General features: G+C 36.9%; 1 protein-coding gene across 2 annotated transcripts in view; it reads right to left on the reverse strand.

Moving 5' to 3' along the window:
* The window catches only part of LOC134746025 (spondin-1-like), a 33293-nt gene extending 7971 nt beyond the window's left edge, over positions 1 to 25322 (reverse strand). Inside the window, exons 1-9 of one of the 2 annotated variants that reach the window (XM_063680216.1) lie at positions 25258 to 25322; positions 24785 to 25192; positions 24467 to 24658; positions 24061 to 24267; positions 23108 to 23365; positions 14281 to 14449; positions 13744 to 13837; positions 11623 to 11800; positions 513 to 630 (exon numbers count right to left, since the gene is read on the reverse strand). In XM_063680216.1, the coding sequence (XP_063536286.1) occupies positions 513 to 630; positions 11623 to 11800; positions 13744 to 13837; positions 14281 to 14449; positions 23108 to 23365; positions 24061 to 24267; positions 24467 to 24658; positions 24785 to 25180 (1612 nt within the window). In that variant the 5' untranslated portion in view covers positions 25181 to 25192; positions 25258 to 25322. Of the gene's footprint in view, positions 1 to 512; positions 631 to 11622; positions 11801 to 13704; positions 13838 to 14280; positions 14450 to 23107; positions 23366 to 24060; positions 24268 to 24466; positions 24659 to 24784; positions 25193 to 25257 lie in introns of both variants that reach the window. The other variant, XM_063680205.1, reaches the window with a different exon arrangement.
* Positions 25323 to 26513: the final 1191 nt, after the last annotated feature.

The following is a 26513-nucleotide window of genomic DNA, read 5'->3' on the forward strand; positions in this document are numbered from 1 at the left end:
TGTTTTATTTTAATAGGCGTATTGGCAGAATGTCATAAACGAACCAAAAAGCAAATATTGCTGAATGCCATGATGCTGTGCCACAATTATATGTGAAATAGAAATAAAAAATGCCACTTCCCGGCCTAGGCCTGCAACTTTGTATGAAATTTCATTACAGACCTCTCGTCTAGCCGCGCCTGAAACGTAATACTTCCCAGCCTAATATAAAGAACGTAATATCTATATTACATAGCATGTTTGAGAAAAATTATTTAAAGTTTAGCTGAGTTTGATTATTTACAGTTGTGATTTTTTCAACTTTAATTTTTTTTTGTATAATTTACAGCGTGTTTTTTTTTAATTAGGCGAAACTTTAAATAAAATATTTCGGCTTTGGTTTTGTTTTACCCTGTACAAAAGTAAAAGTTTGTGATGGTCATGTTAACAGTGTGTGAAAGAGTAAGTATATAAAAACGGCATTATACCTAAAGCTGTAAACTTTTGTAGGCCCAAATTCATAATGTACATACCAGTGACTTCAGTCCTTTCCCCTTCTTCCGTACACGGTTCCTCGCATTCCATGCGCTCGAAATCCTCGAAATGGGTCTTGCAGTATGTTGGAACTTCTTTCTTGCTTGGATGTTTTTCCTAGGGGGAAATTAATTGCTGTATATCAATGCAGTAGGTGCGTCAAACTTGCAAACATAGGCTCCAGAGGCGAGAGGACAGTGCCCAAAAGGACATTTTAGCCAATCTATAAGAGTTATGGTAACACTAATAATTTTAGCAGAGGCCGTGCCAGGATAAGCTAAGTGATAACGCCCCCGCCCCGCCGAGTTTGGCCTTGTAATTTTATAGGTGGTGTGGTATGGCTTTACATTAGTAATCGCAATACAACACATCAGTCTCCTAAGCTTTAGTAAAAAAAAACGAAATATGATTTTTCGTAAAAAAAAAATTCTGGCAAACCGATTTTAGTTGCCCCACATATATTGTACATTGTACATGTACTAAAAATGAAAAAAAAAAAAACCGGCCAAGTGCGAGTCGGACTCGCGCACGAAGGGTTCCGTACCATTACGCAAAAAAAACTGCAAGAAAATCACGTTTGTTGTGTCCCTAATTAAATATTTATTTTATTCTGTTTTTAGTATTTGTTGTTATAGCGGCAACAGAAATACATCATCTGTGAAAATTTCAACTGTCTAGCTATCACGGTTCGTGAGATTCAGCCTGGTGACAGAGGGACATACAGACAGACAGACAGCGGAGTCTTAATGATAGGGTCCCGTTTTTACCCTTTGGGTACGGAACCCTAAAAAATGGTAACAAAAATTTCAAAAAAATGTTTTTTTCTACTTCCTCGTTAGAGACCACTCCAACTTTTTCACCAGTGTTACACCCACCGACGAGCCATAATATGTATATTTCCAAAATTTTTGCGGTGGAGGAATATGGAAATATCTTTACATAATAGTACATTTCGATGCTAGTGCGGAAAGTATGTCATAATGTCACGAGTACCGAGATAGACTCGGGACGAGTGAAGAATGACATTTCCGCACGTGTATCGAACGACGTTTTTTAATACAGTTGCGAAAAAATAAGAAAAACAACAAGTAAGGAATTCGAAACTTTTATATTATTAATTCTGTGACATCATTGACATTGACATTATGGAGAGGTGTTTTTTTAGCTGGGTGTTATTATTATTGAACCCACTTCAATGAAAGATTTTTTTTAAATGCATGTTCTATAAGACAGAAACAATTGTAAATATAAAACATTGTACTATTATTACCCAAATATCGTTAATTACGATTATTTGTGTATCGTACATTTATAAAAACAATATCGAATGTTGCCTTTGGAAACTTAAAGCAGAAAGAAAAAACGCCTCTTCTTTGACAGGCGTTCCGGTCTATTCAGACAACTTATTAAGAAAGGTTTTTCAATATTCAATATAAAAAAATAGACGTGTTATAATGATGAAGAGGTAAGTAATAAAATATGAAATATGTATATTTTTCGTATTCTTACTTTAACAGTAGGTTTTTATGTTGATTACGACCTTTAAAGGAAACTCATATTAACACTCATCAATAAGTAGTCATGAATTAGAACAAGAATAAATTTAAGAAAATTGGAAAAGTAAAAAGCACTAGTTCGCGAAAACCAACTTTCCGCACGCTAAACAGTAGTAGCACTTTTTAAGCAACTGTATTAAAAAAAAAAATATTTCTCATGTTCTGAAAGAGGGTCATTGTTGTTCTAAAAGGTGTGCAGAAATTGATACGTTTCTGCATTAGAGCATTTTACGTTCCAAGTACGTTTTTTTTTATGATAAGCAATTGAAATTTGGGTTTAATGAATTTGTTATAAAATTTCCATTCTGATATTTTAACTCACCATTCCATAAATAACGATACTTTTGCCTAAATTGTTAATTGAAAGTACCCTCAAGAAATACTATAAAAATAGTTATTTGTTATACAAGGGTGCAAAGTTGTATTTTACCCGCGAGTGTGGAATTTTTTTCAACACACGAGAAGTAAAATACATTTGCACCCGTGTGTAACACAAAACTTTTCACCTCACTATAGCGAGGAAAGTGCAACATCCACAGGCGTTAGATCATCTTTATCACTGGAATCACTAATTTTTTTACGATATTATAACAAAAACTCTGGAAGTTCTGTATTTTTACGTGAGAAGTTATTAAGTAAAAATTTTGTTGACAATGTTGACATTTCTGACGTATGAAATGTCAATGATGCGTTTTGAAATTGCATCGACTCAACTTGTGCGTTCAGAATTATATTTATACGAAGGAAAAAATGACCAAATGACCACAAATTAAAATATTTTCATAGAAAATAATTTAATTTGTTCTTAGAGCATTTGTTTAATGATAATTAATATCGAACGAACCATTATTATGAGCGTTTTACGTTTTGTTATCTGTCAAGCTACTTAAACACGCTCCATCCAAGGTCAAATTACTTTCCCCACTAGTGGATAAAATGCGTTTTTCCCCGCTTGTTTTAAAGGATAAAAGACAACTTGCCGAGCTAGTGAGGGGAAAAATAATTTGGCCAAGCCCGCAGTCACAACTGCGGCAGCAAAGTGTTCCGTGAGTAGGTAATCTATCTACTATCGTACAGTCATCTACAATAATATGTTACTCTTCGAAGGCCGCAAAAATATCTGACATGGTCTTATTTGTAGAGCCTGAGCGTTTCTTATATTTTTGCGGCATTTGTAGAGTAACATATTATTGCAGTTGACTGTACGCATCGTTATGACGCATTAAAGTTTAGGCAAATCTCAAACACTATGAAATGATAAAGCTTATTAAATAGATAAAGCTTTTATCATTGCTTAAGGTATTTCGAACAGGTTTAATTTATGACCCATTTTGTACCTTGTCACAGTGACAATAGTATGAGGTCGGGTCGGGTACACTACATAATTCCGAAAAATTTTATGCCGAATTTTAGAATATCGAATATTATCATTCCGATTTTGAAATGCTCGACCCATCAAAATTCCGACTGTCGTAATTACGAATGATGAAAATCACGAAGAATTTGGAATTAAATATAAATTTACGAAAACCAAAAAACCGAATTTTGAAAATTCCGAACTACATAATTCCGATTATAACAATTCCGATGGTGGCAAACACCGAATTTAACAATAACGATTTTTGAAATCACGAATTCCGAATTGCCATTATTCCGAAATTTTAAATTCCGAACCACAAATAATAATAAATAATAATAATATACTTTTCCCTTCACTAGCTCGGAAAGCCGTCTTTTATCCTTTAAAACAAGCGGGGAAAAACGCATTTTATCCACTAGTGGGGAAAGTAAATTGACCTTGGATGGGGCGTGTTTAAGTAGCTTGACAGATAACAAAACGTAAAACGCTCATAATAATGTTTCATTCGATATTAATTATCATTAAATAAATGGTTTGAGAATCTAATAAAAAATACCAGATTTAGCTTTATTTAATTTTTTGAAGTCATAAACCTTAAAATTCCATAATAAACGTTTGTTTTTAATAATTATGTTAAATATAATTCTAAACGCACAAGTTAAGTCGATGCAATTTCAAAACGCATCATTGACATTTCATACGTCAGAAATGTCAACATTGTCAACAAAAATTTTACTTAAAAACTTCTCACGTAAAAGTACAGAATTTCCAGAGTTTTTGTTATAATATCGTACAAAAATGAGTGATTGCAGTTGATGAAGATGATCTAACGCCTGTGGATGTTGCACTTTCCTCGCTATAGTGAGGGGAAAAGTTTTGTGTTACACACGGGTGCAAATGTATTTTACTTCTCGTGTGTTGAAGCACTCGCTACGCTCAGGATTCTATTTTAGAACCACTCGCTTCGCTCGTGGTTCAACTATAGAATCCTTTCGCTTGCTCGTATTTCAATTCCACACTCGCGGGTAAAATACAACTTTGCACCCTTGTATAACAAATAACTATTATCGTGCACTACAAAGAAAAATACATGTTACAAAAAAAAACGTGTTTATCTAAATTGATTTGAGTTTGTCTGTAGCCGCGGACGTAATGGGACGTTCAAAACGTCAGTCAACCTAACATACTTCTTCTCGCTTTGCTGATCGTGCTTTGCTCTGGCAGAATACCTACAGTTAAAACTAGTTTCACCTAGTGAAAATGCGTTTTCCTGAAAAGTCAACTAGTTTTAACTGCAATCAATTTGAACTAATTATTTTCTTCTCACTAGCTCGGAAAGTTGTCTTTTATTCTTTAAAACAAGCGGGGATTAACGCATTTTATCCACTAGTGGGGAAAGTAATATGACCTTGGATGGAGCGTGTTTAAGTAGCTTGACAGATAACAAAACGCAAAACGCTCATAATAATGGTTCGTTCGATATTAATTATCATTAAACAAATGGTTTGAGAATCTAATAAAAAATACCAAATTTAGCTGTATTTAATGATTTTATGTCATAAGCCTTAAAGTTCCACAAGAAACGTTTGTTTTTTAATAATGATGTTAAATATAATTCTGAACACACAAGTTGAGTCGATGCAATTTCAAAACGCATCATTGACATTTCATACGTCAGAAATGTCAACATTGTCAACAATTCTTTTTATTAAAAACTTCTCACGTATAAATACAGAATTTCCAGTTATTTGTTATAATATCGTAAAAAAATGAGTGATTCCAGTTGATGAAGATGATCTAACGCCTGTGGATGTTGCACTTTCCTCGCTAAAGTGAGGTGAAAAGTTTTGTGTTACACACGGGTGCAAATGTATTTTACTTCTCGTGTGTTGAAACACTCGCGGGTAAAATACAACTTTGCACCCTTGTATAACAAATAACTATTATTTATTTACATACATTATTGCCATGAACCTGTGTTGTACCATATTGTATAAATGACCATTAATTTGTAATATGTATTAGGTTCCTAAATCATATCTGTCCATCACACAACCCTTATCCAGGTTTACTTGACAGTATAATTTGACTAATTAGATACTGAACTGTCAGTCATAGTCAAAATTTTAAATCATCAACACTATTAAATAAATATTAAATTAATTTATCTAGCTATCTACGATTTAGTGACTGTATGCACATATAAATTCCACAAACAAATTTACTAAATGACTTAAATATGTGAAAAATCCCGTTTCAAATTTAAACTTCGAATAAGGTTGTTTTTTTAAGGTAATAGGTAAATTGTAAATTATACAGAATTACCAAGTACTGATTCCCTAAGTAACCTAAGATCAGGCTGCAGTCAAAAAACTAGTAAAGGTCACGTTATCCTGATAATTTTCCCGCCGTCTTCATGCTCGTTTTAGTTCATTATTGTCTGGTTAGCTGCCTGTTAGCTATAGTTTTTGCGAAAATCCTCAGGACAGAGGCGAATATTTTTGTATGAAAACTTGCAACTTTAAATGCATTTTTTATCGAAACTACTGCAGTCTAAAATGAAGTCAAAATCAGTCCATCGACTCAATTTTTTGCAAGCTTCCTAATGGTACCCCACACGATTCTTACAAATGAAATAAAAAAATCTGGTTACCCCTCTCAAACCCCTAAACTTCCCCCTAAAATAAGAAATAAGCGGTCTTGACTAATTTACAATATTAGTTGTGGTAAATTATAACTATTTCAAATTTTAAGTATCTACGTCAAACGGTCTCTGAGAAAAACGCATTTAAGGCGCTTCGCGCAGTTTTTGGCCAAAATCTGTTACTTTTTAGAGCTTATAACTTCTAAATGAGTCAACCAAAAAAATATATATGCATCTTCACTCTATGGACAACAATCGCAACATTTGACTTTTTTCCTGAAATTTGTAGTTTCACCGAAAAAAAATAACACGACAGGCCGTTTTGCGGCTAACTTTGCTTATAAATTCTAAACGGCTTAATCGATTAAAATTATTTTTAAACTAACAAAAATGTTTTAACAGGTTCTACAAATGCAACATAGCTTTTCTTAATCAAAAATTATTTTCTTAAGAAGTCGAACGTTTTTCCACATTTCATGCGTATGCAGCCTGAAAATGGCGCAGTCGTGTGCCAGCTTTGAGACGAGGAGGTTGTGTCGCTCGTCGCTCCGTGCCTTCCTTGCACTATGTTCGCTTATGCACAAGCAAAGTGCTATAATATCGGAGTTATTGTGGCTAAAGAATAAATAACTGCAGAGCGCTGATTTGGTTGCGACGCGCATTAGTGTAATGATAATATCCGTATATATTATACTATAATATACGTATGTTTGAGAAAACTTCATTTGAAATAAATAAATAAATGTTTTCTAACCGACATATTATAATGTCATTTAAGTTTTACGTTTTGAATAATGTTCCATTCCATCTCGAAACAATAAATAATTGATTTAACTTAAGCTACCTATTACGTTGTATGTATGAATAGTACCTGTTAAAAAACATTGTTTTTGTAGTTTAAAAATAATTTTAATCGATTAAGAACTAGCAAAACGGCCTATCGTATTTTTATTTACAGAAAAACTTACTATTAAGTTTATTGTAGTTTTAGTTAAGTAGTAATTAGTGTTAAATAGTGTAATTGTAGTTATGTCTATAAATTTTTCATGGGTGATCCTTGCCTGTTAATAAACGTTTTATTATTTTATTATTATTTGTATCTCCTTCTGGATTTCACGGGCCTATAAATCCCGGTCTTTTGATAGGCTTGCGTGGGGATATAGATCCAACACGTAGAGGCCCCTTGGAGAGCTTTAATGTCATGTAGAATGCCTGCTGGAACTTCACAGGTGCAACAATAGACACCCTGAACCGGTCGCAGCAGGCATTGGGACTATTGTAGAAAAAGTGAACGGTATATCGGTTTATGGATAGAAGTTTGGCTGGTCAAAAGATTGGGCTTTTGCTGAGAGGTCCGCACACCTGCCATAACAATGTCTGTACACGTTATCGAGGCAGGCGGTGACTCGCCGCTGACTAGATGGGCCCCTGAAACTGCCGTCGCGAAGACGACCAGGAGCAACATCGGTGTGAGCGGCTCAGGGGTGTCGAGAGGTGTGCGCCGCTTTCTACCCAGTGGCTGTTACCAGCCACTGTGCCAACTCGCGTCTTATGCATCTTTCACTTCCACCCCTGGAGCATATAGCTCTAGCGACTCCTCTCTGGACAGCCAATGAAGGCAAGCCAGAGCTGAGAGTCCTGCGGGTCTCCAACCGATGAAGACACGCCGGAGACGGAGACCCTGACCGACTCTTGGGAGCACTCGGGTCCGTGGGGTCGTTACTCCCCATAAGCTCGCCACAAGCTGCCCTGCGGGCTTATTATTATTTATTATTAAGCCCGTCACAGACGGAGCGATAATCCAGAGGCACGGCCGTATCATACTTTTCTCGAAACCAATCAGGCCATTTTTAACGTCCTGTAATTTTACTTAAACATAATAAGTGTATCAGACTATTATATGACTATATTTTAGTACTTCAGCGTCTAAGTTCGCTACAAAAAAATCATGAACATAACGTATTGTTTCACGGAAAGTTGAGTAATTGGAAAGTTTCTGATCGGAAATTGAATTACTTATACTCAGCATTTTTATAGGAAAGCTATCAGGTTATTTGGGGCATTTTCTATGAAAAGGGACCTTGTTGTCAATGGCGCTTACGCCGCACAGCATCGCGCGGCATTGTATTTATATCGGAGCATCGTTTATAATGGCGTAAGCGCCATCGACAATAAGGTGCCTTTTAATAGAAAATACCATATTTAGTATCATTTCAAAGCTTATTAAGTCTTCCTAAAATTGAGTACAAAAAAACATATGTTATCGCTTTAGATTTTTTATGAAAAATAGTTTTTTACTAAATATCAGTAATTATTTCATTGGGTCAACTTGGTGTATTATGTCTTCTAAATGGGTAAACAAAAAATTATGAAAAAAATATATATGAATCTTCATTTATTGTTCAACAATTATAAAATTAAACTTTTTTCCTGATATTTATAGTTTTACGGGCCATTTTGCGGCTAACTTTGATAATTTTTACTAAACGGCTAAATCAATTAAAATTATTTTTAAACTAACAATAATGTTTTAATAGCTGACGGTCTTTCCACCGCGATACAACCGGCCGACGATTTGTTTTATTAACAATATCATCTAAACTACCATCTGACAAAGTATGAAATGGGATGCGATGACTGAAAAGATTTTTTTACATGTTCATGTGACCAGCTGACGGTCCACCGAGATACAACCGGCTGACCATTTTTTTAATTCACAATAGCATCTAAACTATCATCTGACACAGTATCAAGCGGGAGGCGATAACAATTTTTTTTGCGTGTTTCGGTGGCTGCCATTCCTCAACTCATCAACGGAGCGGCAGCTGACGTCCACAGGGGTTCATCATACATAGCCGTTAACCACTAAAAAAATAAATGACTACCAAGCGCTGATTTGGTTGTACTGTTTTTCATTTGATTTCAAGTGTGGCGCGCTTGTAATAAAAACCGGCCAAGTGCGAGTCGGTGTCGCGTTCCAAGGGTTCCGTACATTACTCAAATTAAACAATTTTTTTTATGTGAAACGTGCGTGAAATGTCTTTAATAAACCCGTAGGGGTTGGATCAAAAACTAAATAATTAAGTCCGACTCACGCTTGACTGCTCATTTCTAATAAGTTTTCCTGTGATCTATAGGTAAAGATCTATTTTGTGTATTTTTTTCAAAATTTTATACCCAGTAGTTTCGGAGATAAAGGGGGGGGAATGCTCATTTTTTGCCTATTTTCGTGAATAACTTCTAAACAATTTAAAAGTGCTTGCTGCTAGGCCTATTTGAATAAAGAATATATTGAATTGAATTGAATTGAATTGACTGTTTATCCTAAAATTATAAAAAATATACATTTGAGATTCTCACAATGAGCTCTTTCATTTGATATGTAACACGATATAGTTTGAAAAACATTTTTTTTTTCTATTTTACCCTCCAAAAGTGGCCCCCGTGTTTAAAATTAATTTGTTTACGTTACATGTCCGTCTTTGGGTCACAAACTTACATATATACACCAAATTTCAACTTAATTGGTTCAGTCGTTTCCGAGTAAATAGGCTGTGACAGACGGACAGACAGACAGACAGACAGACAGACGCACGAGTGATCCTATAAGGGTTCCGTTTTTTCCTTTTGAGATACGGAACCATAATAATGATGATATTCCCACGTAATGATTGAGAAAACTTCGAACTTCGAAAAATAACACATTTGTAGTAATATATGAAGCTAGTAGGTACTTTAATTTTATAAGTTAACTATTAATGGCATTATTTATATTTATTTATTACGGATAAAAAAAAACTGTATAAAATAAACGCACTGTACGCATCAATTTAGTACATACCAAGCTTTAGCTATAAATCTTAATCCGTTCATTTGACTTAGGTATTTATTTGTAAGAAACAGATAAAACACAAATTAACTAATTGAGGCTTGTAAAGTATAATGCATAAGGGAATATATTTTTATTATAATTTACGACCTCAACTACACGCATGATCTACTCATACTCAAACAACAAAATATCTGCAAAAGATACACAAATACGGGGTATAGCGCCAAATGCCGCGCGCCTCTGGGCTGTAGGTTATTCTTTGAACCTCGTTCCGCCGCAGTCGCCGCACCGAGACGAAATTCACGTACGATCGCAGTGAGCGGGGTGCGGGTACAGAGACGCTGAGACGCTCAAGGCCAAATCAGCGAGAATCGTCTTAACTGATTTGCAAGACCGAAGTGATCCCATAAGTGTTCCGTTTGTCAAAACAAAGTTTTGCACGGAACACTAAAAATTATACTTAGTCATGGTTTTTAAATAAATAAAAACCGGCCAAGTGCGAGTCGGACTCGCGCACGAAGGGTTTCGTACCATTACGCAAAAAACGGCAAAAAAATCACGTTTGTTGTATGATTTTATTCTGTTTTTAGTATTTGTTGTTATCGGCAACAGAAATACATCATCTGTGAAAATTTTAACTGTCTAGCTATCACGGTTCATGAGATACAGCCTGGTGACAGACGATCAGACAGACAGCGGAGTCTTAGTAATAGGGTCCCGTATTTACCCTTTGTGTACGGAACCCTAAAAACACATGCATTTTTCTTTCATCGTATTCGAAATGAATAGTAGTGTTTAACTCGGGTGAAAGGCACCATTTCAGCCTCGGACTATTGGCGCTCTCACTGCGTTCGAGCGCCAAACAACCTCGTCAGTAATGAGTGCCTTCCATCCCTTGGTTAACAATCTACCTAGGTACTATTGATAAGTTTAGTCAGCATTTTTTTTATTTTTTTTCTATGACATAATGAAAATGTAATTTATGTCATCAATTTTTTAACATGCAGATACGTCTGCGAGCGATACTCCAAATTTTATATTAAAGGAAAAAATGGAAAAAGTTACACTTCCGGCAGGATTTGAACCCGCAACCTCCGCAATCCGTAGCTCAATTGGTTAAGAGCAACGCACGGATTGCGGAGGTTGCGGGTTCAAATCCTGCCGGAAGTGTGACTTTTTCCATTTTTTCCTTTAATATAAAATTTATGTCATATATTCATCTTTAGTACATGTGCAATATATTATGTGATGCACGCTAAAATCGGTTGGCTAGAAAAAAAATTGACGTAAAATTATATTTCGTTTTTTGGGGGTGAAGCTAAGCGATTCTGCCCCCACCAAACTCGGTGGGGGCAGAATCGCTTAGCTTCAGCGGCGATTGATACTGCTTAGCTTATCCTGGCACGGCCTTTGTCAAACTTATCTAACACACATGAATGCAAGGTAAGTAAATTAATTTTGTGTATACCACAATGCAATTAGAAAAAATAAATAAAAAAAAAGCTTTGAAAAGGGAAAAGTGGAAAGATTTCCTGACTCGGGCGAGACTTGAACTCACGACTCCGGGATACCAGCCTGCCGCTCTATCAACTAATTATTTATAAATACGAAAAAAACGGGCAAAGTTGAAGAGTTTAAACTGTTAAACTCGTGAAATTTACCCGCTGGTACTGACCAGTGTTTATATTAATTTCAAAATATGCAAAGATTTGCTTACATTAGGGTCATACATCTCGATTGGCAACCCATCCACCAGATGGTAGCGTTCCCGCCATTTATAACCCGTGAGCGTGCCGTCCTCGCAAAGACCTTCGCAGGGGCTCCACTCCAGCCACTGCGTCATAGGACATTCCTCTGTTGATTCTGGATCTTGATCTAGAGGTATCTCGCTTGAACTGGAACGAGACATCATTAAAAGGAAACTTTATTAACTCTGGTCAGAGTGGTCAGATATTAATGTTAAAGCAGTTATGTATCTACCAGATGCAGAGAAAACAAGAAATTTATATACAAGTGTGCATGGCCATGATGTAGACATAGAGATTTATCTAGCACGAACGTCATGTTAGTAAATAATCTTTATTCTTGCAAATAATTAGGACTCTGTGGTCAGCTGATATTAGAATGCGAGAATTTCTAATGAGGCCTACCGTTTTTGCGGTCACCAGTTGGCGCCACTGTAGATGTAGGTCCAGAAAAACAGACCTCAAAATTCTTCTATGCTTATTTTTATAAAATCAATACGTTCTAATATACACAAAGGTATTTAAGCGTCTAAATGTGACATTTTTTTAACCTGTTTAATTTTGCATATTATTAAATTATTTGGCGCTTTTTTTAAACCACTAACATTTATTGAGCTATATATATCTATTGTTTACCATGATTAATCAAAGATGGACAAAGATTTACCACAATTATGAATAAGGAAGGAGTGAAAATTCCCGGTAAAAAAGCTTGAAGCCCCCAAAACTTCTATGCATTTGACATTTTGAAAGACCTCCATCTACACTAGCGCCCCTAGCGGCGAAATAAAACGCGGTAGCCCTCATTAATACCAAATGATCGTAGAGTGGTATTTCGACCAATGGTTATCTACTCGGGTAATCGTGACAGTTACCATACTCTGCGTACATACTAAAATTTTGCCAAAGGTTCCTGCCAAAGCGTGTGCGAAAAATCGGCGTAATTTTACTCGGGGACTCAATAGGGCACCCTACTAGGGTTGTGGGCATAGCCATCGTGCCCACAACGGTAGATCCGCCCTTGTTCCACCCTGTATATAATATGTTTTTATTCGTTTGTTTTTCTACATACCTATTACCTAAGCTAAATATTTTTTTAATACAGATGCTCAAAAAGTGCTACATTTCGTGGCTGTTTAGCGTGCGGAAAGTTGGTTTTAGCGAACTAGTGCTTTTTACTTTTCCAATTTTTTTAAATTTTAAACTTGTTCCAATTCATGACTACTTATTGATGAGTGTTAACATTAGTTTCCTTTAAACGTCGTAATCAACATAAAAAACTACTGTTAACGAAAGAATACGAAAAATATGCATATTTCATATTTTATTACTTACCTATTCATCATTATAAATATTATAACATGTTTATTTTTGAATGTTGAAAACCCGTTCTTAATAAGTTGTCTGAATGGAACGGAACGCCTGTCAAAGAAGAGGCGTGCTTTCTTACTGCAAGAATGTTTTTAATTTCCAAAGGCAACATTCGATATTGTTTTTATAAATATACCATACACAAATAATCGTAAATAACGATATTTAGGTAATAATAGTACAATGTTTTAATATTTACAATTTTTTCTGTCTTATAGAACATGCATTCGAAAAAAAAACTCATTGAAGTGGGTTCAATAATAATAACAAAATCTATTCTAGTCGAATAAAAGCTAGAAAAACACCTCTTCATAATGTCTATGTCAATGATGTCAGTGTCACAGAATTAATTTAATAATATAAAAGTTTCTAATTCCATTCCTTATTTGTTGCTTTTCTTATTTTTTCGCAACTGTATTAAAAAACGTCGTTCGATACACTCACACTCACTCACTCACTCGCCTACGGCTCGTGGCAAGATATCTCGGTACTCGTGAGGTAATGACATACTTTCCGCACTAGAATCGAAATGTACGATTCCGTAATCAAGATGTTTTATTAGTACTTAAACATAGGTAGTTAGGATCTTATTAGCTACCTAAGAAAAGAAATGGAAATGACCTTGTGTTAAACGACTTGGGTAAATAAATAGCAGAGTTTAGGAATACAGAACCATGGCTCACCGGCCGTGTTCGTCGCTAGGTATGTCAGGGTTTTGATACCTGGAAGGCTCGTCGGGTTCTTGACTTTCGGAATCGTTTTTCTCTTCCCCACTTTCAGGTTCCTTAGGCTTTTCTTCTTCTTCTTCCTTTTCTTCTTCATAATAAAAGGAGGATAAAGCTTTCATATTATATACCATTGGCCAGCACACAAACATTGAACAAAATAGGTACTACTTATATAAAGCGAGGTTTAGACTAGCAAGAACTTGCATCGTAGTAACTATTTATTAATCTGTGCTTGCATGCAATTTTCATTATATTGCGGTATCTGACTTTTGAATGCAGTACCTTAGTCGTCGGCAATATAACGTAAATTGCATGCAAGTTCTTGCTAAACCTCGCTTAAGTAATTATGTATCACTAAAAGCCATTTCACATTTTCCGAACCAACATTTTTATACATATGTCCTTCCGACTTCATAGATGCGTCAATTAGGTAATAATTAATGGGACTGCGATATGGTCGCTGAAATCATATCGCTTTCGGTTTAACTTCCGATATTATTTCAAATAATGCGAACGGGCCCTAATACTGACCTGTGGATTCTTCACATTCTCGTTGGTACGTCCTTATTAATTGAATTCGGATCCTTCCGAATGGGTGGACATCCTTCATATCGATTCCATAGAATGGTGAGTTTTTATCGTATGAACTCATTTGGACCCTGCCAATGGCGTCTTGAGGATACGTCTCTATGTTTGGGGACTAGAAAAAGAAGACAAATAGACCTTGACCTTGGTTCATACGATTTTTTTACGTACCAATCACAACCACGGAATAGTCAATGGGTAACATAATGGTACTTATATATACAATTATCTAAATGAGTTTATCTACACACATATCATAAACCCTCTATCATAATGCCTTCAAAATCCGTAAATAATGGCCAACATTAAGATAAACTGTTTTGTTACAGCAAATTTTTTATCTGTGAAAATCTTCTTTAATTGCTAAATAATAACATCATAAGAGATTGTCGTCTACCTCGATTCGATTGACAGCGTCAAACGCGAATATTATTTTTTTATAAATGGAGAATGATTCCCTCGGCGATCCTGGAGGGTCAACAGACCCTCCAGTTCTGACCCCGCCGTCTCCCGCTGCGTTTGTAACTGTCAGGAACGATATCTGCCGCGATATTTCAGCTCGTAGATATAGGCCGGATATCGACCTTAAGACCAGATCCCGCATCCCCATTAGCGAATATAACTCTAAAACAGATGGCAAGATTGCTGGAAATAACAAGGAAGCGGGTATTGCCCTTAGCAACTCATTTTCTAGTTTACCACATACTGATACTGATTCTCAGGACTGGACGTATCCCTATAGCCTAGTGTTAAGCTCATTTTTCATTACAAAAACATAGAAGAAGGGAAAATATACCTTTGTAATACTGAAATCCTCTTCAGTTGCATATTTCGTTCATAATTCCACTAAATATTATGACAGATGAAACTTGAAACACTTAATTCCATGCTTTACTATTTAACACTAGTGTTCTCGTTAAATTAATCCTTGTTTTTAACTTAAATGGACGAAATGAATTTAAAAAAAAGGTTCAATATAAAATTACGGTGACTGACAGTTTGACATCCGTTTAGGTGCTCCTGGTCACAGAATAAATTTTACGTCTGTGCTCCTGGTCACAGAACTAGGATTGCTCCTGGTACAATATGACAGCAATAACGTATTGATACTACATTCTGATCGTAAAATTTACGTGTGAAGGATAGTTGAATCTTAATTTTCGGAATATGTTTTAAACATATTTGTTATTAATAAACGTAAAACACGTCGAAATGAGCGAAGGATTCGGAAATAAACTAAAAATATCAAAGTAAAATAATATGTCAGACTCGTACGTAATGGGTTCTCAAACTGAACCGCTATCTATGTGTGCGTGAAATGTGGATGTCGTTGTAAATGTCTCTGTCATTCTCAAACACCGCATGCGTGAAAGGGATAGATATCGGTGGAATCGACATTTAGTGATAGTAAATGTTAATGTATAGGCCATAAGGTTTAGTAAACGCAATTGGACATATGACGTTCTCCTTGAGTCGAGCATCGTTACGTGTCATGGGGCGAACGACCTTTTTCTCGGTTCTGGTATCCTGGTACTTTTTGGATAGCGTTTGTCTTAATAAGTCGCCAGTCGCTTGTCGCTAGTCGCTACTAAAGGGTATAAATAGCTGGAGCGGGCAGGGGGGATATTCATTCATTCTTCAACCATCGGAGTAGTCGTGACTCTGGCTTTTGGGCGTTATTTTCGTACTGGTAAGCGAGGTTTCTCTGCTATTTTTCTGTGTTTGTTTTTACTTGGAATTATCTTGGTAAATTTAAACTTAGAATTTGTGTCTGTGTTGGGTTTTACGGGGACAATATCGTCGTAACGCCTAACCTAGACTATTGTGGAGATTCTTTGCTGCTAGGAATGGGTTTTATTTTATTGTAAAGTTTTCGATACTGAGTTGTTCCGAGTGCCGCCACGTTATGCAGGGACAATATCGTTGCATAGCAGGGACTTGGAATTGGTCTGTGTTTGGTTTTACGGGGACAATATCGTCGTAACGCTTAGACTATAGTAGAGATTCTTTACTAATGTGTTGTGTGTAGTGTTGTGTGCCGTGAAGTGAAGTTTTCTACACTATATTGTTCTAAGTACAGTCATGTTATGCAAGGAATAAAATCGTTGCATGGCAGGAACTTGGAATTGTGTCTTGGTTTAATTTTGCGGGAAGTAATTTTCGTAATGTTAAGCTTGGATAATGGTGCCTAAGGGAATTTCACTTCTTTATTTAGTTTGTTTGTTTTGTGAGAAACTTATACTAGTAAAATTACTCTTCGTTATTTTAGTGTTTTTTCTATGGGGTCTTTTGCTTTTTTTGAAGCCAGATCATTGCTTGGACTGACAGTTTGTCCAACTAAACATCCATTACACCTGGCGGTGTTAAGAGTCTTTTAGTTCCAGGCTTGAGAGGGGCTGGCATCTCTTCTTTACCAACATAAGAGATGAACTATCTCCCTGGTCTCAAAGCCCAGCTGTTAGATGGAAGTGAAGGGCATCACGTGCGTGCCATTCGGAGTAATCTGAGCTCACTAAAGTCGGCAGTAATTGAGATCTGGTCCCCTATTAAATATATTTATATATTTCGGTGCTCTGGCGCATGCTAGTGCTGATTGCGGGGAAGGATTCTGTCGTGACTATTATTATATACTTAGTCTTAGTTGCGGCAGGACTTCTTATGTGGTTGGTGCTGGTGTGTGCAAAGGGTGCCGATCCACTGATAGACACGGAATAGGGCGACTTACTTCCTACTTCTTTGGCTTGCGAGCGTAGGAGGGGGAGTCAAATACTCAGACCACCTAGGTTTTGCTAATCTCGGTTTGGTCGACCGAACTTTCCAGCTTCTAGTAGGGATACACTCGTGTATATTCCAAGGCACTAGGTCAATGGTAAGTGCGATCTGTGTTTTGGGTGTACATAGAATAGGGCCAAAGGGTAGGATTATAAATAGGCTAGAGTCATACACTATTTGTCTGTAGGTATTTGTGTGTAGGGTCTCTTTTATGCTTGGCCTAAGAATCTGATATGGTTGGTATAAATTCTTAAAGGGCTTCATTATCCTAAAATATGTGTATTTAAAAAGGTGAAGGATTCTAATCTTCCAAACTTTTAATTTATCTGGGGAAAATAATAGTTCTAACGAAATCTTTATTTTATTTATTAAAATTTCTGGTTTTTGGAGTAGAGACGAGGTTCTAAGTATTGCATTCAGGTTTCTAAGGTATTTACAAAATAAATTCTTAAAGTATCAAACTGGGTTTAGGCATACACTCCGTTCTGGGATAGAAGAATGGTTTGTTTTAGGGACCCCTTGGCAGGCAAGAGCAGTCCAATGGGAATTTGAGTGGAATAATGCTCAACTTGATATTTCAGTCTCATAAAATATAGCAAATAACCTTAGTGCTTCGTTTATACTTCTAAAGGACTAGAATTTCAGTCTATACTTTCAGTTCTGGGAATTGGGAAAAGGGATTAGTATCCCTAGCTTTTGAACATAAAAAAAAGTAATTTTGATTGACTGATGATACTTGGCGCTTCTTTCATGAGATCATCTAGGAATGCTTAGGTTGCGAAGCGTTGGTCTTAGCCCGTCTGGCTACAATGTTAGGATAGGTGACCCGAATGATGTTTTGGAACGGGATAAGGCCTTCTGACCCGCATCGAGCATGCGAAGCAGTACGTGTGAACTCACACATCGTTTAGAAGGTGATAGTATAATTATAACTTTTCCTAAAATATTAGGGAGTAAATGGGCTTATCCCGGGAGTGCTGCTTCGTATGTTAACCCGAAGGCTTAATAGGTGTGGCGGGACTTCACCAAAAACATTTTTAAACTAATTTTACTAACAACAATTTTAACCTCATACTAACCATATATGCTGCAATTACCTAAATAACGTCATTTGTAGTAAGCCTTTAACAGCGTTTACATTACACGAATAGATTTAACAAAATTGTAATATTAATTTCATCACTACGCTCGGAATACTATTTTAGAATGCTTCGCTACGCTCAGCATTCAATTATGGAATGATTAGCTCCGTTCAGGATTCGATGTGCTCTCTCACCGTAAATATGTCATTTTTCTCCCTTGCGGCACAATCTATTATTTTTACTACTGTAACTATTAAAATATTCTTTGAATTGTTCCTTAGTATCATAATAAAATATGTATCTTCAGTACCATAAATATTTATTCCTTAAAATATAGGTAATAATAGAATAATACCAGAGTCCAAAATTTTGTCGATACTCATTAAAGAATCTAGGGTTCCGCGGTCCACTTCGAGGGGTTCTAACTACTATCTAGACGATCACTTGGCCAAATTTTAGGGGTACATTCTTAAGAGGTGTTTAGCAGTTATTTAGAATAAGAGTAGTTTAATAGTAATAGTTGGGGTAGTGACAGGACTCTGAGTTGGCCCTCGGCCAAACACTGAAATGGCAAGACGCTACGTCTAGTAATATTTTGCCAGATAAATTCCCAAAGACAAAGTCTATTTCGTCGTATAGCCTCAAAATTAAAAATATGGCACAGGGACAGGAGGTAAGACTGCTGACTGATTCCCATGATGATTCCGACTATTACAAAAGTGATGATGAAGAACATGATGCCTGGATCGTCAGAACAAAAAATAAAAATTCAAACTAAAAACGAGAAAAGGAAGAAAACCGCTGTTGACCCTCCCAAGATAGAGTGGAATGCAGAAATTAACGCTCAAAGTGACAATGTCAATGGACCTCACGAGAACGAGAACGATCGGAAAACGACATTTAACGAGCTGTTAAATGTCGTTTTAAGACGTAAAGGAGGTGATTTTCCTAAATAGTATAAGTATCCAAGATAAAATTCAAGGCGTTATTAAATTATGTGTGGAATGGCTGGTGATTCTGGCGGTAGGATTCTTTTCACTCAAGTATAGTTAAAGGTTTTTTACAGTTTGTTAATTATGGCTAGTTCTAGTAATTCCATTAGTTTAAATATTATCCAATGGAATGCCCAGAGTCTGTTAGGCAAGCTTAAATCGTTTCAAGAATTGTTAAGATTACAAAAAGTTCATATTGCTGAGGTAAGTGAAACATGGTTATCTAAAGATTATAGCGTTAGAGTTCATGGTTATTAGGTTTACAGGAAGGATAGACATGATGGTTACGGGGGTGTAATGATTCTCGTACACAACTCGATTCAATGTCTAATTTCAAATGTTGTCATTGGTAATGCAGGTATCGAGTTCCTGAAGGTTAAGCTTTTAAAATGCCGAGTAATTGAAAACATTGTTGCAATTTATTGTCCTAGCAAAATAAATACAAGTCAAATGGATTGGGATGAAGTCTTTAGTCATTGTGAGCCGAAAACCTTAGTCCTTGGCGACTTTAACGGGCATCACTCTAGTTGGTCGTGTAAGACGGATCCAAGAGGTAATCAAATTTATAATTCTATTTTGGACAGTGACTTGTTAACACTTAACAGCGGAGAAACGACTTGGATGAGGTTATCCGACGGTGTGTTGCAAAAGTCCTCTCCCGATATTAGTTTGGCCAGCACAGATATAGCTCTAGACCTTAATTGGTCAATAGGTAATGAAACATTAGGTAGTGATCACTTTTTTATTAAACTTTCAACTAAACAACAATGCAATTTCAGCATCCCTGTTAAGAAAAGAAATTTCAAAAAGGCTAATTGGCAAAAATATAAAGAAGGTTTACAAGAACACTTTAAAAATTTTACGATCTGTAGTGACCATCAAGAAAATTATAATCAATTTATTCATCTCATTAATCAAGTAGCAGATATACATATCCTATATCATACATTTAATAATAATGTAAAGTCAGCATTTAAGCCAAAACCCTATTGGAACCAAAAGCTATCGGAAGCTATAGCCAAACGCAGGCTGGCGTTAACCAGGTTTCGTAGGAATCCTACTCCAGGTAATCTAGATATTTTACGGGACAAGACTTCTAAGGCCCATAATGATCTGTGTGGAGCTATTCGAAAGGGTTGGCAAGATCTATGCTCTTCAGTCGATGCAAGTACTACTTCGAGTGAGATGTGGAGGAAAATGGCCTGGATGAAGGGCTACAGAGCTCCTAGACAGTACATTGACCCAGTACTAGCTGAGGAACTACCCGAACTACTATGTTCACTGTCTCTAGATTACGCCCTCCCACCTTCACCGTTGCTTTTGGATTATGAGTCTCCCATTGATATTGATATCTCTATACAGGAGTTAAATAAGTGCATTAAACTCAAGGATACCTCCCCTGGGTGTGATGACATTTCATACTCTATGATTAGACATCTTCCAGAAAATGGCAAAAAGATATTGTTGTGTCTATATAATAACTTTTTCGTTAACGGATTTGTCCCTAATCAATGGAAAGATATTGGTATTATTCCTATTCCAAAACCGGGCAGAGATCCGAGCCAAATATCATCATTACGACCTATTTCATTAATGTCGTGTGTATGCAAAATCTTTCACGCAATTATCAACCATAGAATCGAGTGGCTTCTAGAGCGTAATAAGGAGTTCTCCGAAAATACTATGGGGTTTAGGAAATGTAAATCATGCTTAGATAATTTAAGCGTCCTAGTTACTAGGATTCAAATTGGCTTCGCGAAAGGATCATCAACTTTGGGCTGCTTTTTAGATATTGACAGTGCCTACAATGATATTGATAATACAGTGCTAATTTCTACTCTGGACTCACTAAAAGTAGAACGTAGAGTATGCAACTACCTTTGGAATTTTTTGAAGCATAGATACCTCAAAATACAATTAGATGAATTAGTTATAGAAAGATCGACAGGTCGCGGTTTAGCCCAAGGGGACCCGCTATCGCCATTACTATTTAACATAGCCACTATGAAGATCTGTAAAATCCTTGAGAAGGAGATATTCATTTCACAATATGCTGATGATTACGTTCTTTATTGCCATTGTAAAAACCCTGCTGAGGGAGAAGTTAGAATCCAGCAGGCTTTAGATAAGATACAGACTTTATTTTTAGACATAGGTCTAGAGATTTCTCAAAGTAAAAGTAAAGTTTGTTTGTTTAAAAGGGGGTTTAAAAAAGATAACATTTCTATTAATATTAACAACCAAGTACTAAAAGTTGTGGATACCGTTAAATACTTGGGCCTTTGGCTTGACCGAGGCTTGCGATGGGGGAAACACATAAATGAAATTAAAGTTAAAGTTATTAAATTTATAAATACATTTAAAGTGTTAGCGGGAGCGGGATGGGGAGTGCACCAAGTTCATTTAAGGCGTCTGTACATTGCAATGATAAGAAGTAGGCTTGATTATGCAAGTTTTTTATATGGAAACAGCGCTGCAACTAATTTAGCTAGGTTAGACACACTACAAAACACTTGCTTACGAATAATAGGAGGGTTTATAAAAAGTACGCCTATCCATGTGATGGAATCAGAACTGAGTTTACCTCCGCTAGCAATTCGGACTATTCGGAGACGGTATCTTGCAGGTAAAATGTTGTTAAAATCTAAATCTCTATGTACAAATTCCCTACCAGGACTTCTGACGGATTTAAAAACTCTTTTAATTACCTTTACTGGCGTAACAAAACCAAACCGTTACTTGGACTTGTATTTAACGAGTTTAAGGACACCCCGGTATACTGTAGTAACCAGTTAGAAATGTTTTCACTCGATACCTGGGTTACTAATATAGATTTAAGTAACTGTCTAATATCAAATGTTGATAAAATCTATAAAGCTAAACGTAAGTACGACGGTTCTCAGTTACGAAGTATATGTAATTCAATGCTTACAGGCACTTATCATGAGTATTATAAGATATTTACAGACGGATCTAAAACAGATATTGGTAGTGGAGCAGAGTTCTTAGATTGGCAAACCGGAGAAGTAATTAAACTACACATTAAGGACAATATTTCGATAATGGCTATTGAAATGATCGCAATTGCAGAGTCACTATCATATATTGACAGCATCAATAGTCATAATAAATTTGTAATTTTAACGGATTCAAAATGCACTCTTCAACATTTGAACCGCTGTACTTACGTCTTTAGGGGCATTCCAGTAGCTTACACAATAATTCGTCTAGTACTTAAACTCTGCGCTGCCAAAAAGAAAGTTATTTTACAGTGGATTCCCTCTCACTGCGGTGTTGTGGGGAACGAGGTGGTGGATCGGTTGGCTAGGGAAGCATCCGAAATGGGTGACAATTGCCATAATGTTCCTTGGTTTTCTGATGTTCTGTTTAAGGTCAAAAATATGTGCTTTTGACATGTGGTCCGAATATTTTGACGAAAGATCTCGCACAAAGGGCATATGGTATAAAACGATCCAACCCACACTCCCTCGTGCTCCATGGTTCTCTTTCTGTAGGATGAACAGGCAGAATTTAATTGTTGCTCTTAGATTGCGATCTGGCCACATTCCTTTAAATAGCTATGCGTTTATGATGCGTAAAGTTGACTCGCCCAAATGTAGTTTATGCGGAGTAGTTGAAGACGTGTTTCATGTTACAATGGAATGTCGCCGAGGTGCTGCGCAGCGTCGACTGCTTAATGTCAGGTGCTATAACCTCGGCAGGGTCAATAGTATCCTGGCTTGTCCAGCCTCAGAAGAGGCTGGGCTTCTTTATAATATGGTCAAAGACATCATTCAACTTAGAAATAGTGAAAGTTAGTCTGTTAATTTGTTACTACTTAAATCATAACTAACTTAACTCCTCAAGTCATTATATATTACCTATATACTTTATTACAGTATTGGCTGTTGAAATGTGGGTACCCACCTCATAAGATACTCCGCTATCAGTCCCAGCATCCCACGGATACAAATTTAGTTCTTTTTCTTGAAGCCAGGTGTTGTCTTCCTGACACAACTCAAACCTGGTCACTCCTAGGAACCAATCGGGAGACGGGTACATTGCCACGGCGGTGGTGATCAAGTGGCTGACTTTATCGGCTCGGAAGAATGCATGAGATGGATTGTCCATCTTTTTGTAACCGTGACCTTTTGCTTTGATAATTGTCCGGACGCCATCACCAATCTGAAGAAATATCATAGTATACGTCCTACATAAAGGGCCTTTATAGTTCATACTCGTATAAGGCTTGTTTTAAAGAAATTTTTTAGCATACAATTTTGACGATCAATAAGCACTAGTAGCACTACGCAAGTACGCATGATAATATTTAACGAGACTACTACTTTGCAAGGAACCTACATTAGTTACGAGTAATATAATAGTACATTATGATACAAGTGTGCTAAGTTGGTTATCACACACGAGGCGATATTGTGCGCGCGAGCTGTAAGCGAGCGCGCAATAAGAAAGTCGATGTGTGTAATGACTAATGCACACGCGTTTCATACGACGTTTTTCAACACACTTGCGAGAAAAAAAAAGAAACTTTCATATTAATCAAATTTTAAGTTAAAACAGTTATTATTGTGTGTTTCATCTGTCATACTCGTGTCGGCCGGCCCTCGCTCGCCCCGGCCGCGGGCGGCGGGCGGGCCAGCCGCCAGTCCGACCAATTAAAGAAGGCTCCCTTTCCATGCATATTATTAGCAATCAGTTAGCTTCTTAACTCAGTCGGATAATATAATGAAAAAGCACGAGTGGAATAATACACTGAAAGAGCACGCGTGTTTAATATCTAGGATTATGAGCCAAAAATCGGTGGAATAAAAACGTCGTTTTGAGCAAGTGTGTTGAAATAAATAAATTAATCTACCAACCTTTTCCCGTATCTCAGCTTCTAACTTGCTACTGTTGGCATGCTCGGCCAGTTGTCTTAGACCTTCGGAAGCCAGCTCCCCGGGCGCCCAAACCACAAAATCAGTCGCATGAGACGCCCCAATTAAGTTACTATAGCGCGGCAACCAGTCGCTTTCTGGATATAGTCGCGGATGAATGTTACGAGACCAGATACCCGTAAATGTAACCTAAGAAAAAAATATAATACAAAGTTGTTAATCAGTTGAACATACTTGGTTTCACGTAAACCATCTTTAAATATTTATTCGACACGGCGGGCTCATGGGAGACCTCATGGTTAAAAATGGTGGAAAGAATTCCAAAAGCTGATACTTGGCTTTGTACCTTTTGATAGCTTACGGCTACACCCTCCCCTCGTTACCTTACCTGATATTTAGCCTCATCACAAATATTACATTCGTAGTTAAGGTTCGGAGACACATCGTCAGGTTGGCGCATGTCCTCGCACAGTTTACGAGTCAACGGAGCCCCGTCTTCAAACCAGACCTCCTGGCTTTCTGCCACCATAGCTCGGATGGTCACGCACCCGCTGCCTGCTGGAGGAGCTTCCCAATGCACCTGGAAAAATATTACAAATAACCCCTGTACATTTAAAGTTTAAATTTTTGTAAAGCTCAATTTAAAAAATCTACCAAAAAAGTTCTCATAGTAAAGAAGATAACATAATTCCAAACAAGTACTTACTTCTACAGAAGACTTCGTATTATAGCTGGCTTGCTCCACGGAATACAAACAGCGATCACTATACTTTCCTGATGCTTGGCTTTGCGGCCTCAGTTCCCCTGGATTTTGAGCCAACATCCTTCTTGGATTCCTCGGGTCCTGCTTTAAATCACCTTCAACTGACAGCATGAACGCCGTAAATTCTGATTCATCGTCCGTTCTTGTAATTTGAATAGTATAGACTTCTTCCGGTAGGTACGTATTGTCAGTGCCGATAATATTTATCTGAAATCGGCCATCCGAGGGAGATGCCAAAGACGTAGAACCGTAAGGTCGACGATCACAACGAAAACTTGCAGCGGGCTTCAAAAATAGTATTAACAAGAGCAGAAAATGTGCAAGTTTCGTTTGTGACATTCCAATATATATCTGAAAAAAAATGCTTCTTAACTTTTTACTCAACTGATATTGAATAAAATTATAGTAATTTTAACTTACTACTATGTACAGAACACTAAAATGATGTGTTTTTCAAGACTGCGTAACGATTCAAATGAAGTGGGACAGGACTATGTGGGACGCGTCGACGGATATCGCATATCCTACCCAATTACTTAAGAACTCGTCTTAATCTAAAGGGATATATTACGTAGGTATGAACTGTAGACTGTAGTCATACTTCATATGTAGAACGCATGTTGATTATAATTACTAATACATATACAGTTCTAAATAAAATATGTACCTATTTCACTACATACTTACATAGTATAAAACAAAGTCGCTTCCTGCTGTATGTATACTTAGATCTTTAAAGCTACGCAACGGATTTTGATGCGGTTTTTTTAAATAGATAGTGATTCAAGAGGAAGGTTTATATGTAGGTATAATACATCAGCATACAGTGTTTAAGTTAACAAAGAGATAAAAAATAGACGATATAAGAAATCGTCGTTTTTTCCTACTTGTTCATCATAACTCAAATTTTTAGTTTAGAATAAGCAAGTTTAGTCACTGCTGATCAAAAATAAAAATAAAACCGGCCAAGAGCATGTCGGGCCATGCTCAGTGTAGGGTTCCGTACTTCCGTAGCACGTAGTTACCCGCCCGTCAATACTATTGACTCAATAGTACATATTAACTACGTCCGTAACTACGTACATAAATTTTATGTACGTTGGATTGCCTAACGCAGCGTACTACGTAGGCTAACAACACGCGAACGCTTAGCGGCACGGCACGGCGCCTTAATTAATCCTTTGATACCTATAGAAGTGTCCTACGTGGGCGATCTCTTTGCGAACGCGAACGCCTTGGGCCGGCCGCGCCGCGCTGCGTCGCTTCGCTTCGCGTTGTTCGCCTATGTAAGACGCAGCGTTACACGACGACAATAAACGAACTTTCTGTAGGTATTTAAGAACACACCTCAGAACAGAACACACGGTTGAACCTTCTTGGCGCAGTTCGTACCATACTTGTCGGCACATTAGTGTAAATCTAATGCGTTTATATTTTGTCGTTGTATTTTTTAAAGAGCATTTCTTACTAATTCTCGAACAGTCCATAGCATGCAAGTGTGGGATTGGGACTGAGTTATTTTCTGTCGCTTATCCAGAGGACTACATTTCAAAATATAAAACAATTCAAGGAACCTTCATGCCAAATTTCAGCTAAAGCGGTTCAGTTGTTAAGCCATGAAAAGGTAACAAAGAGGCAGACAGAATTACTTTCACGTTTATAATATTTGTAC

The sequence above is a fragment of the Cydia strobilella genome, chromosome 1, assembly GCF_947568885.1.
Source record: "Cydia strobilella chromosome 1, ilCydStro3.1, whole genome shotgun sequence".
Classification (NCBI taxonomy): Eukaryota; Metazoa; Arthropoda; class Insecta; order Lepidoptera; family Tortricidae; genus Cydia; species Cydia strobilella.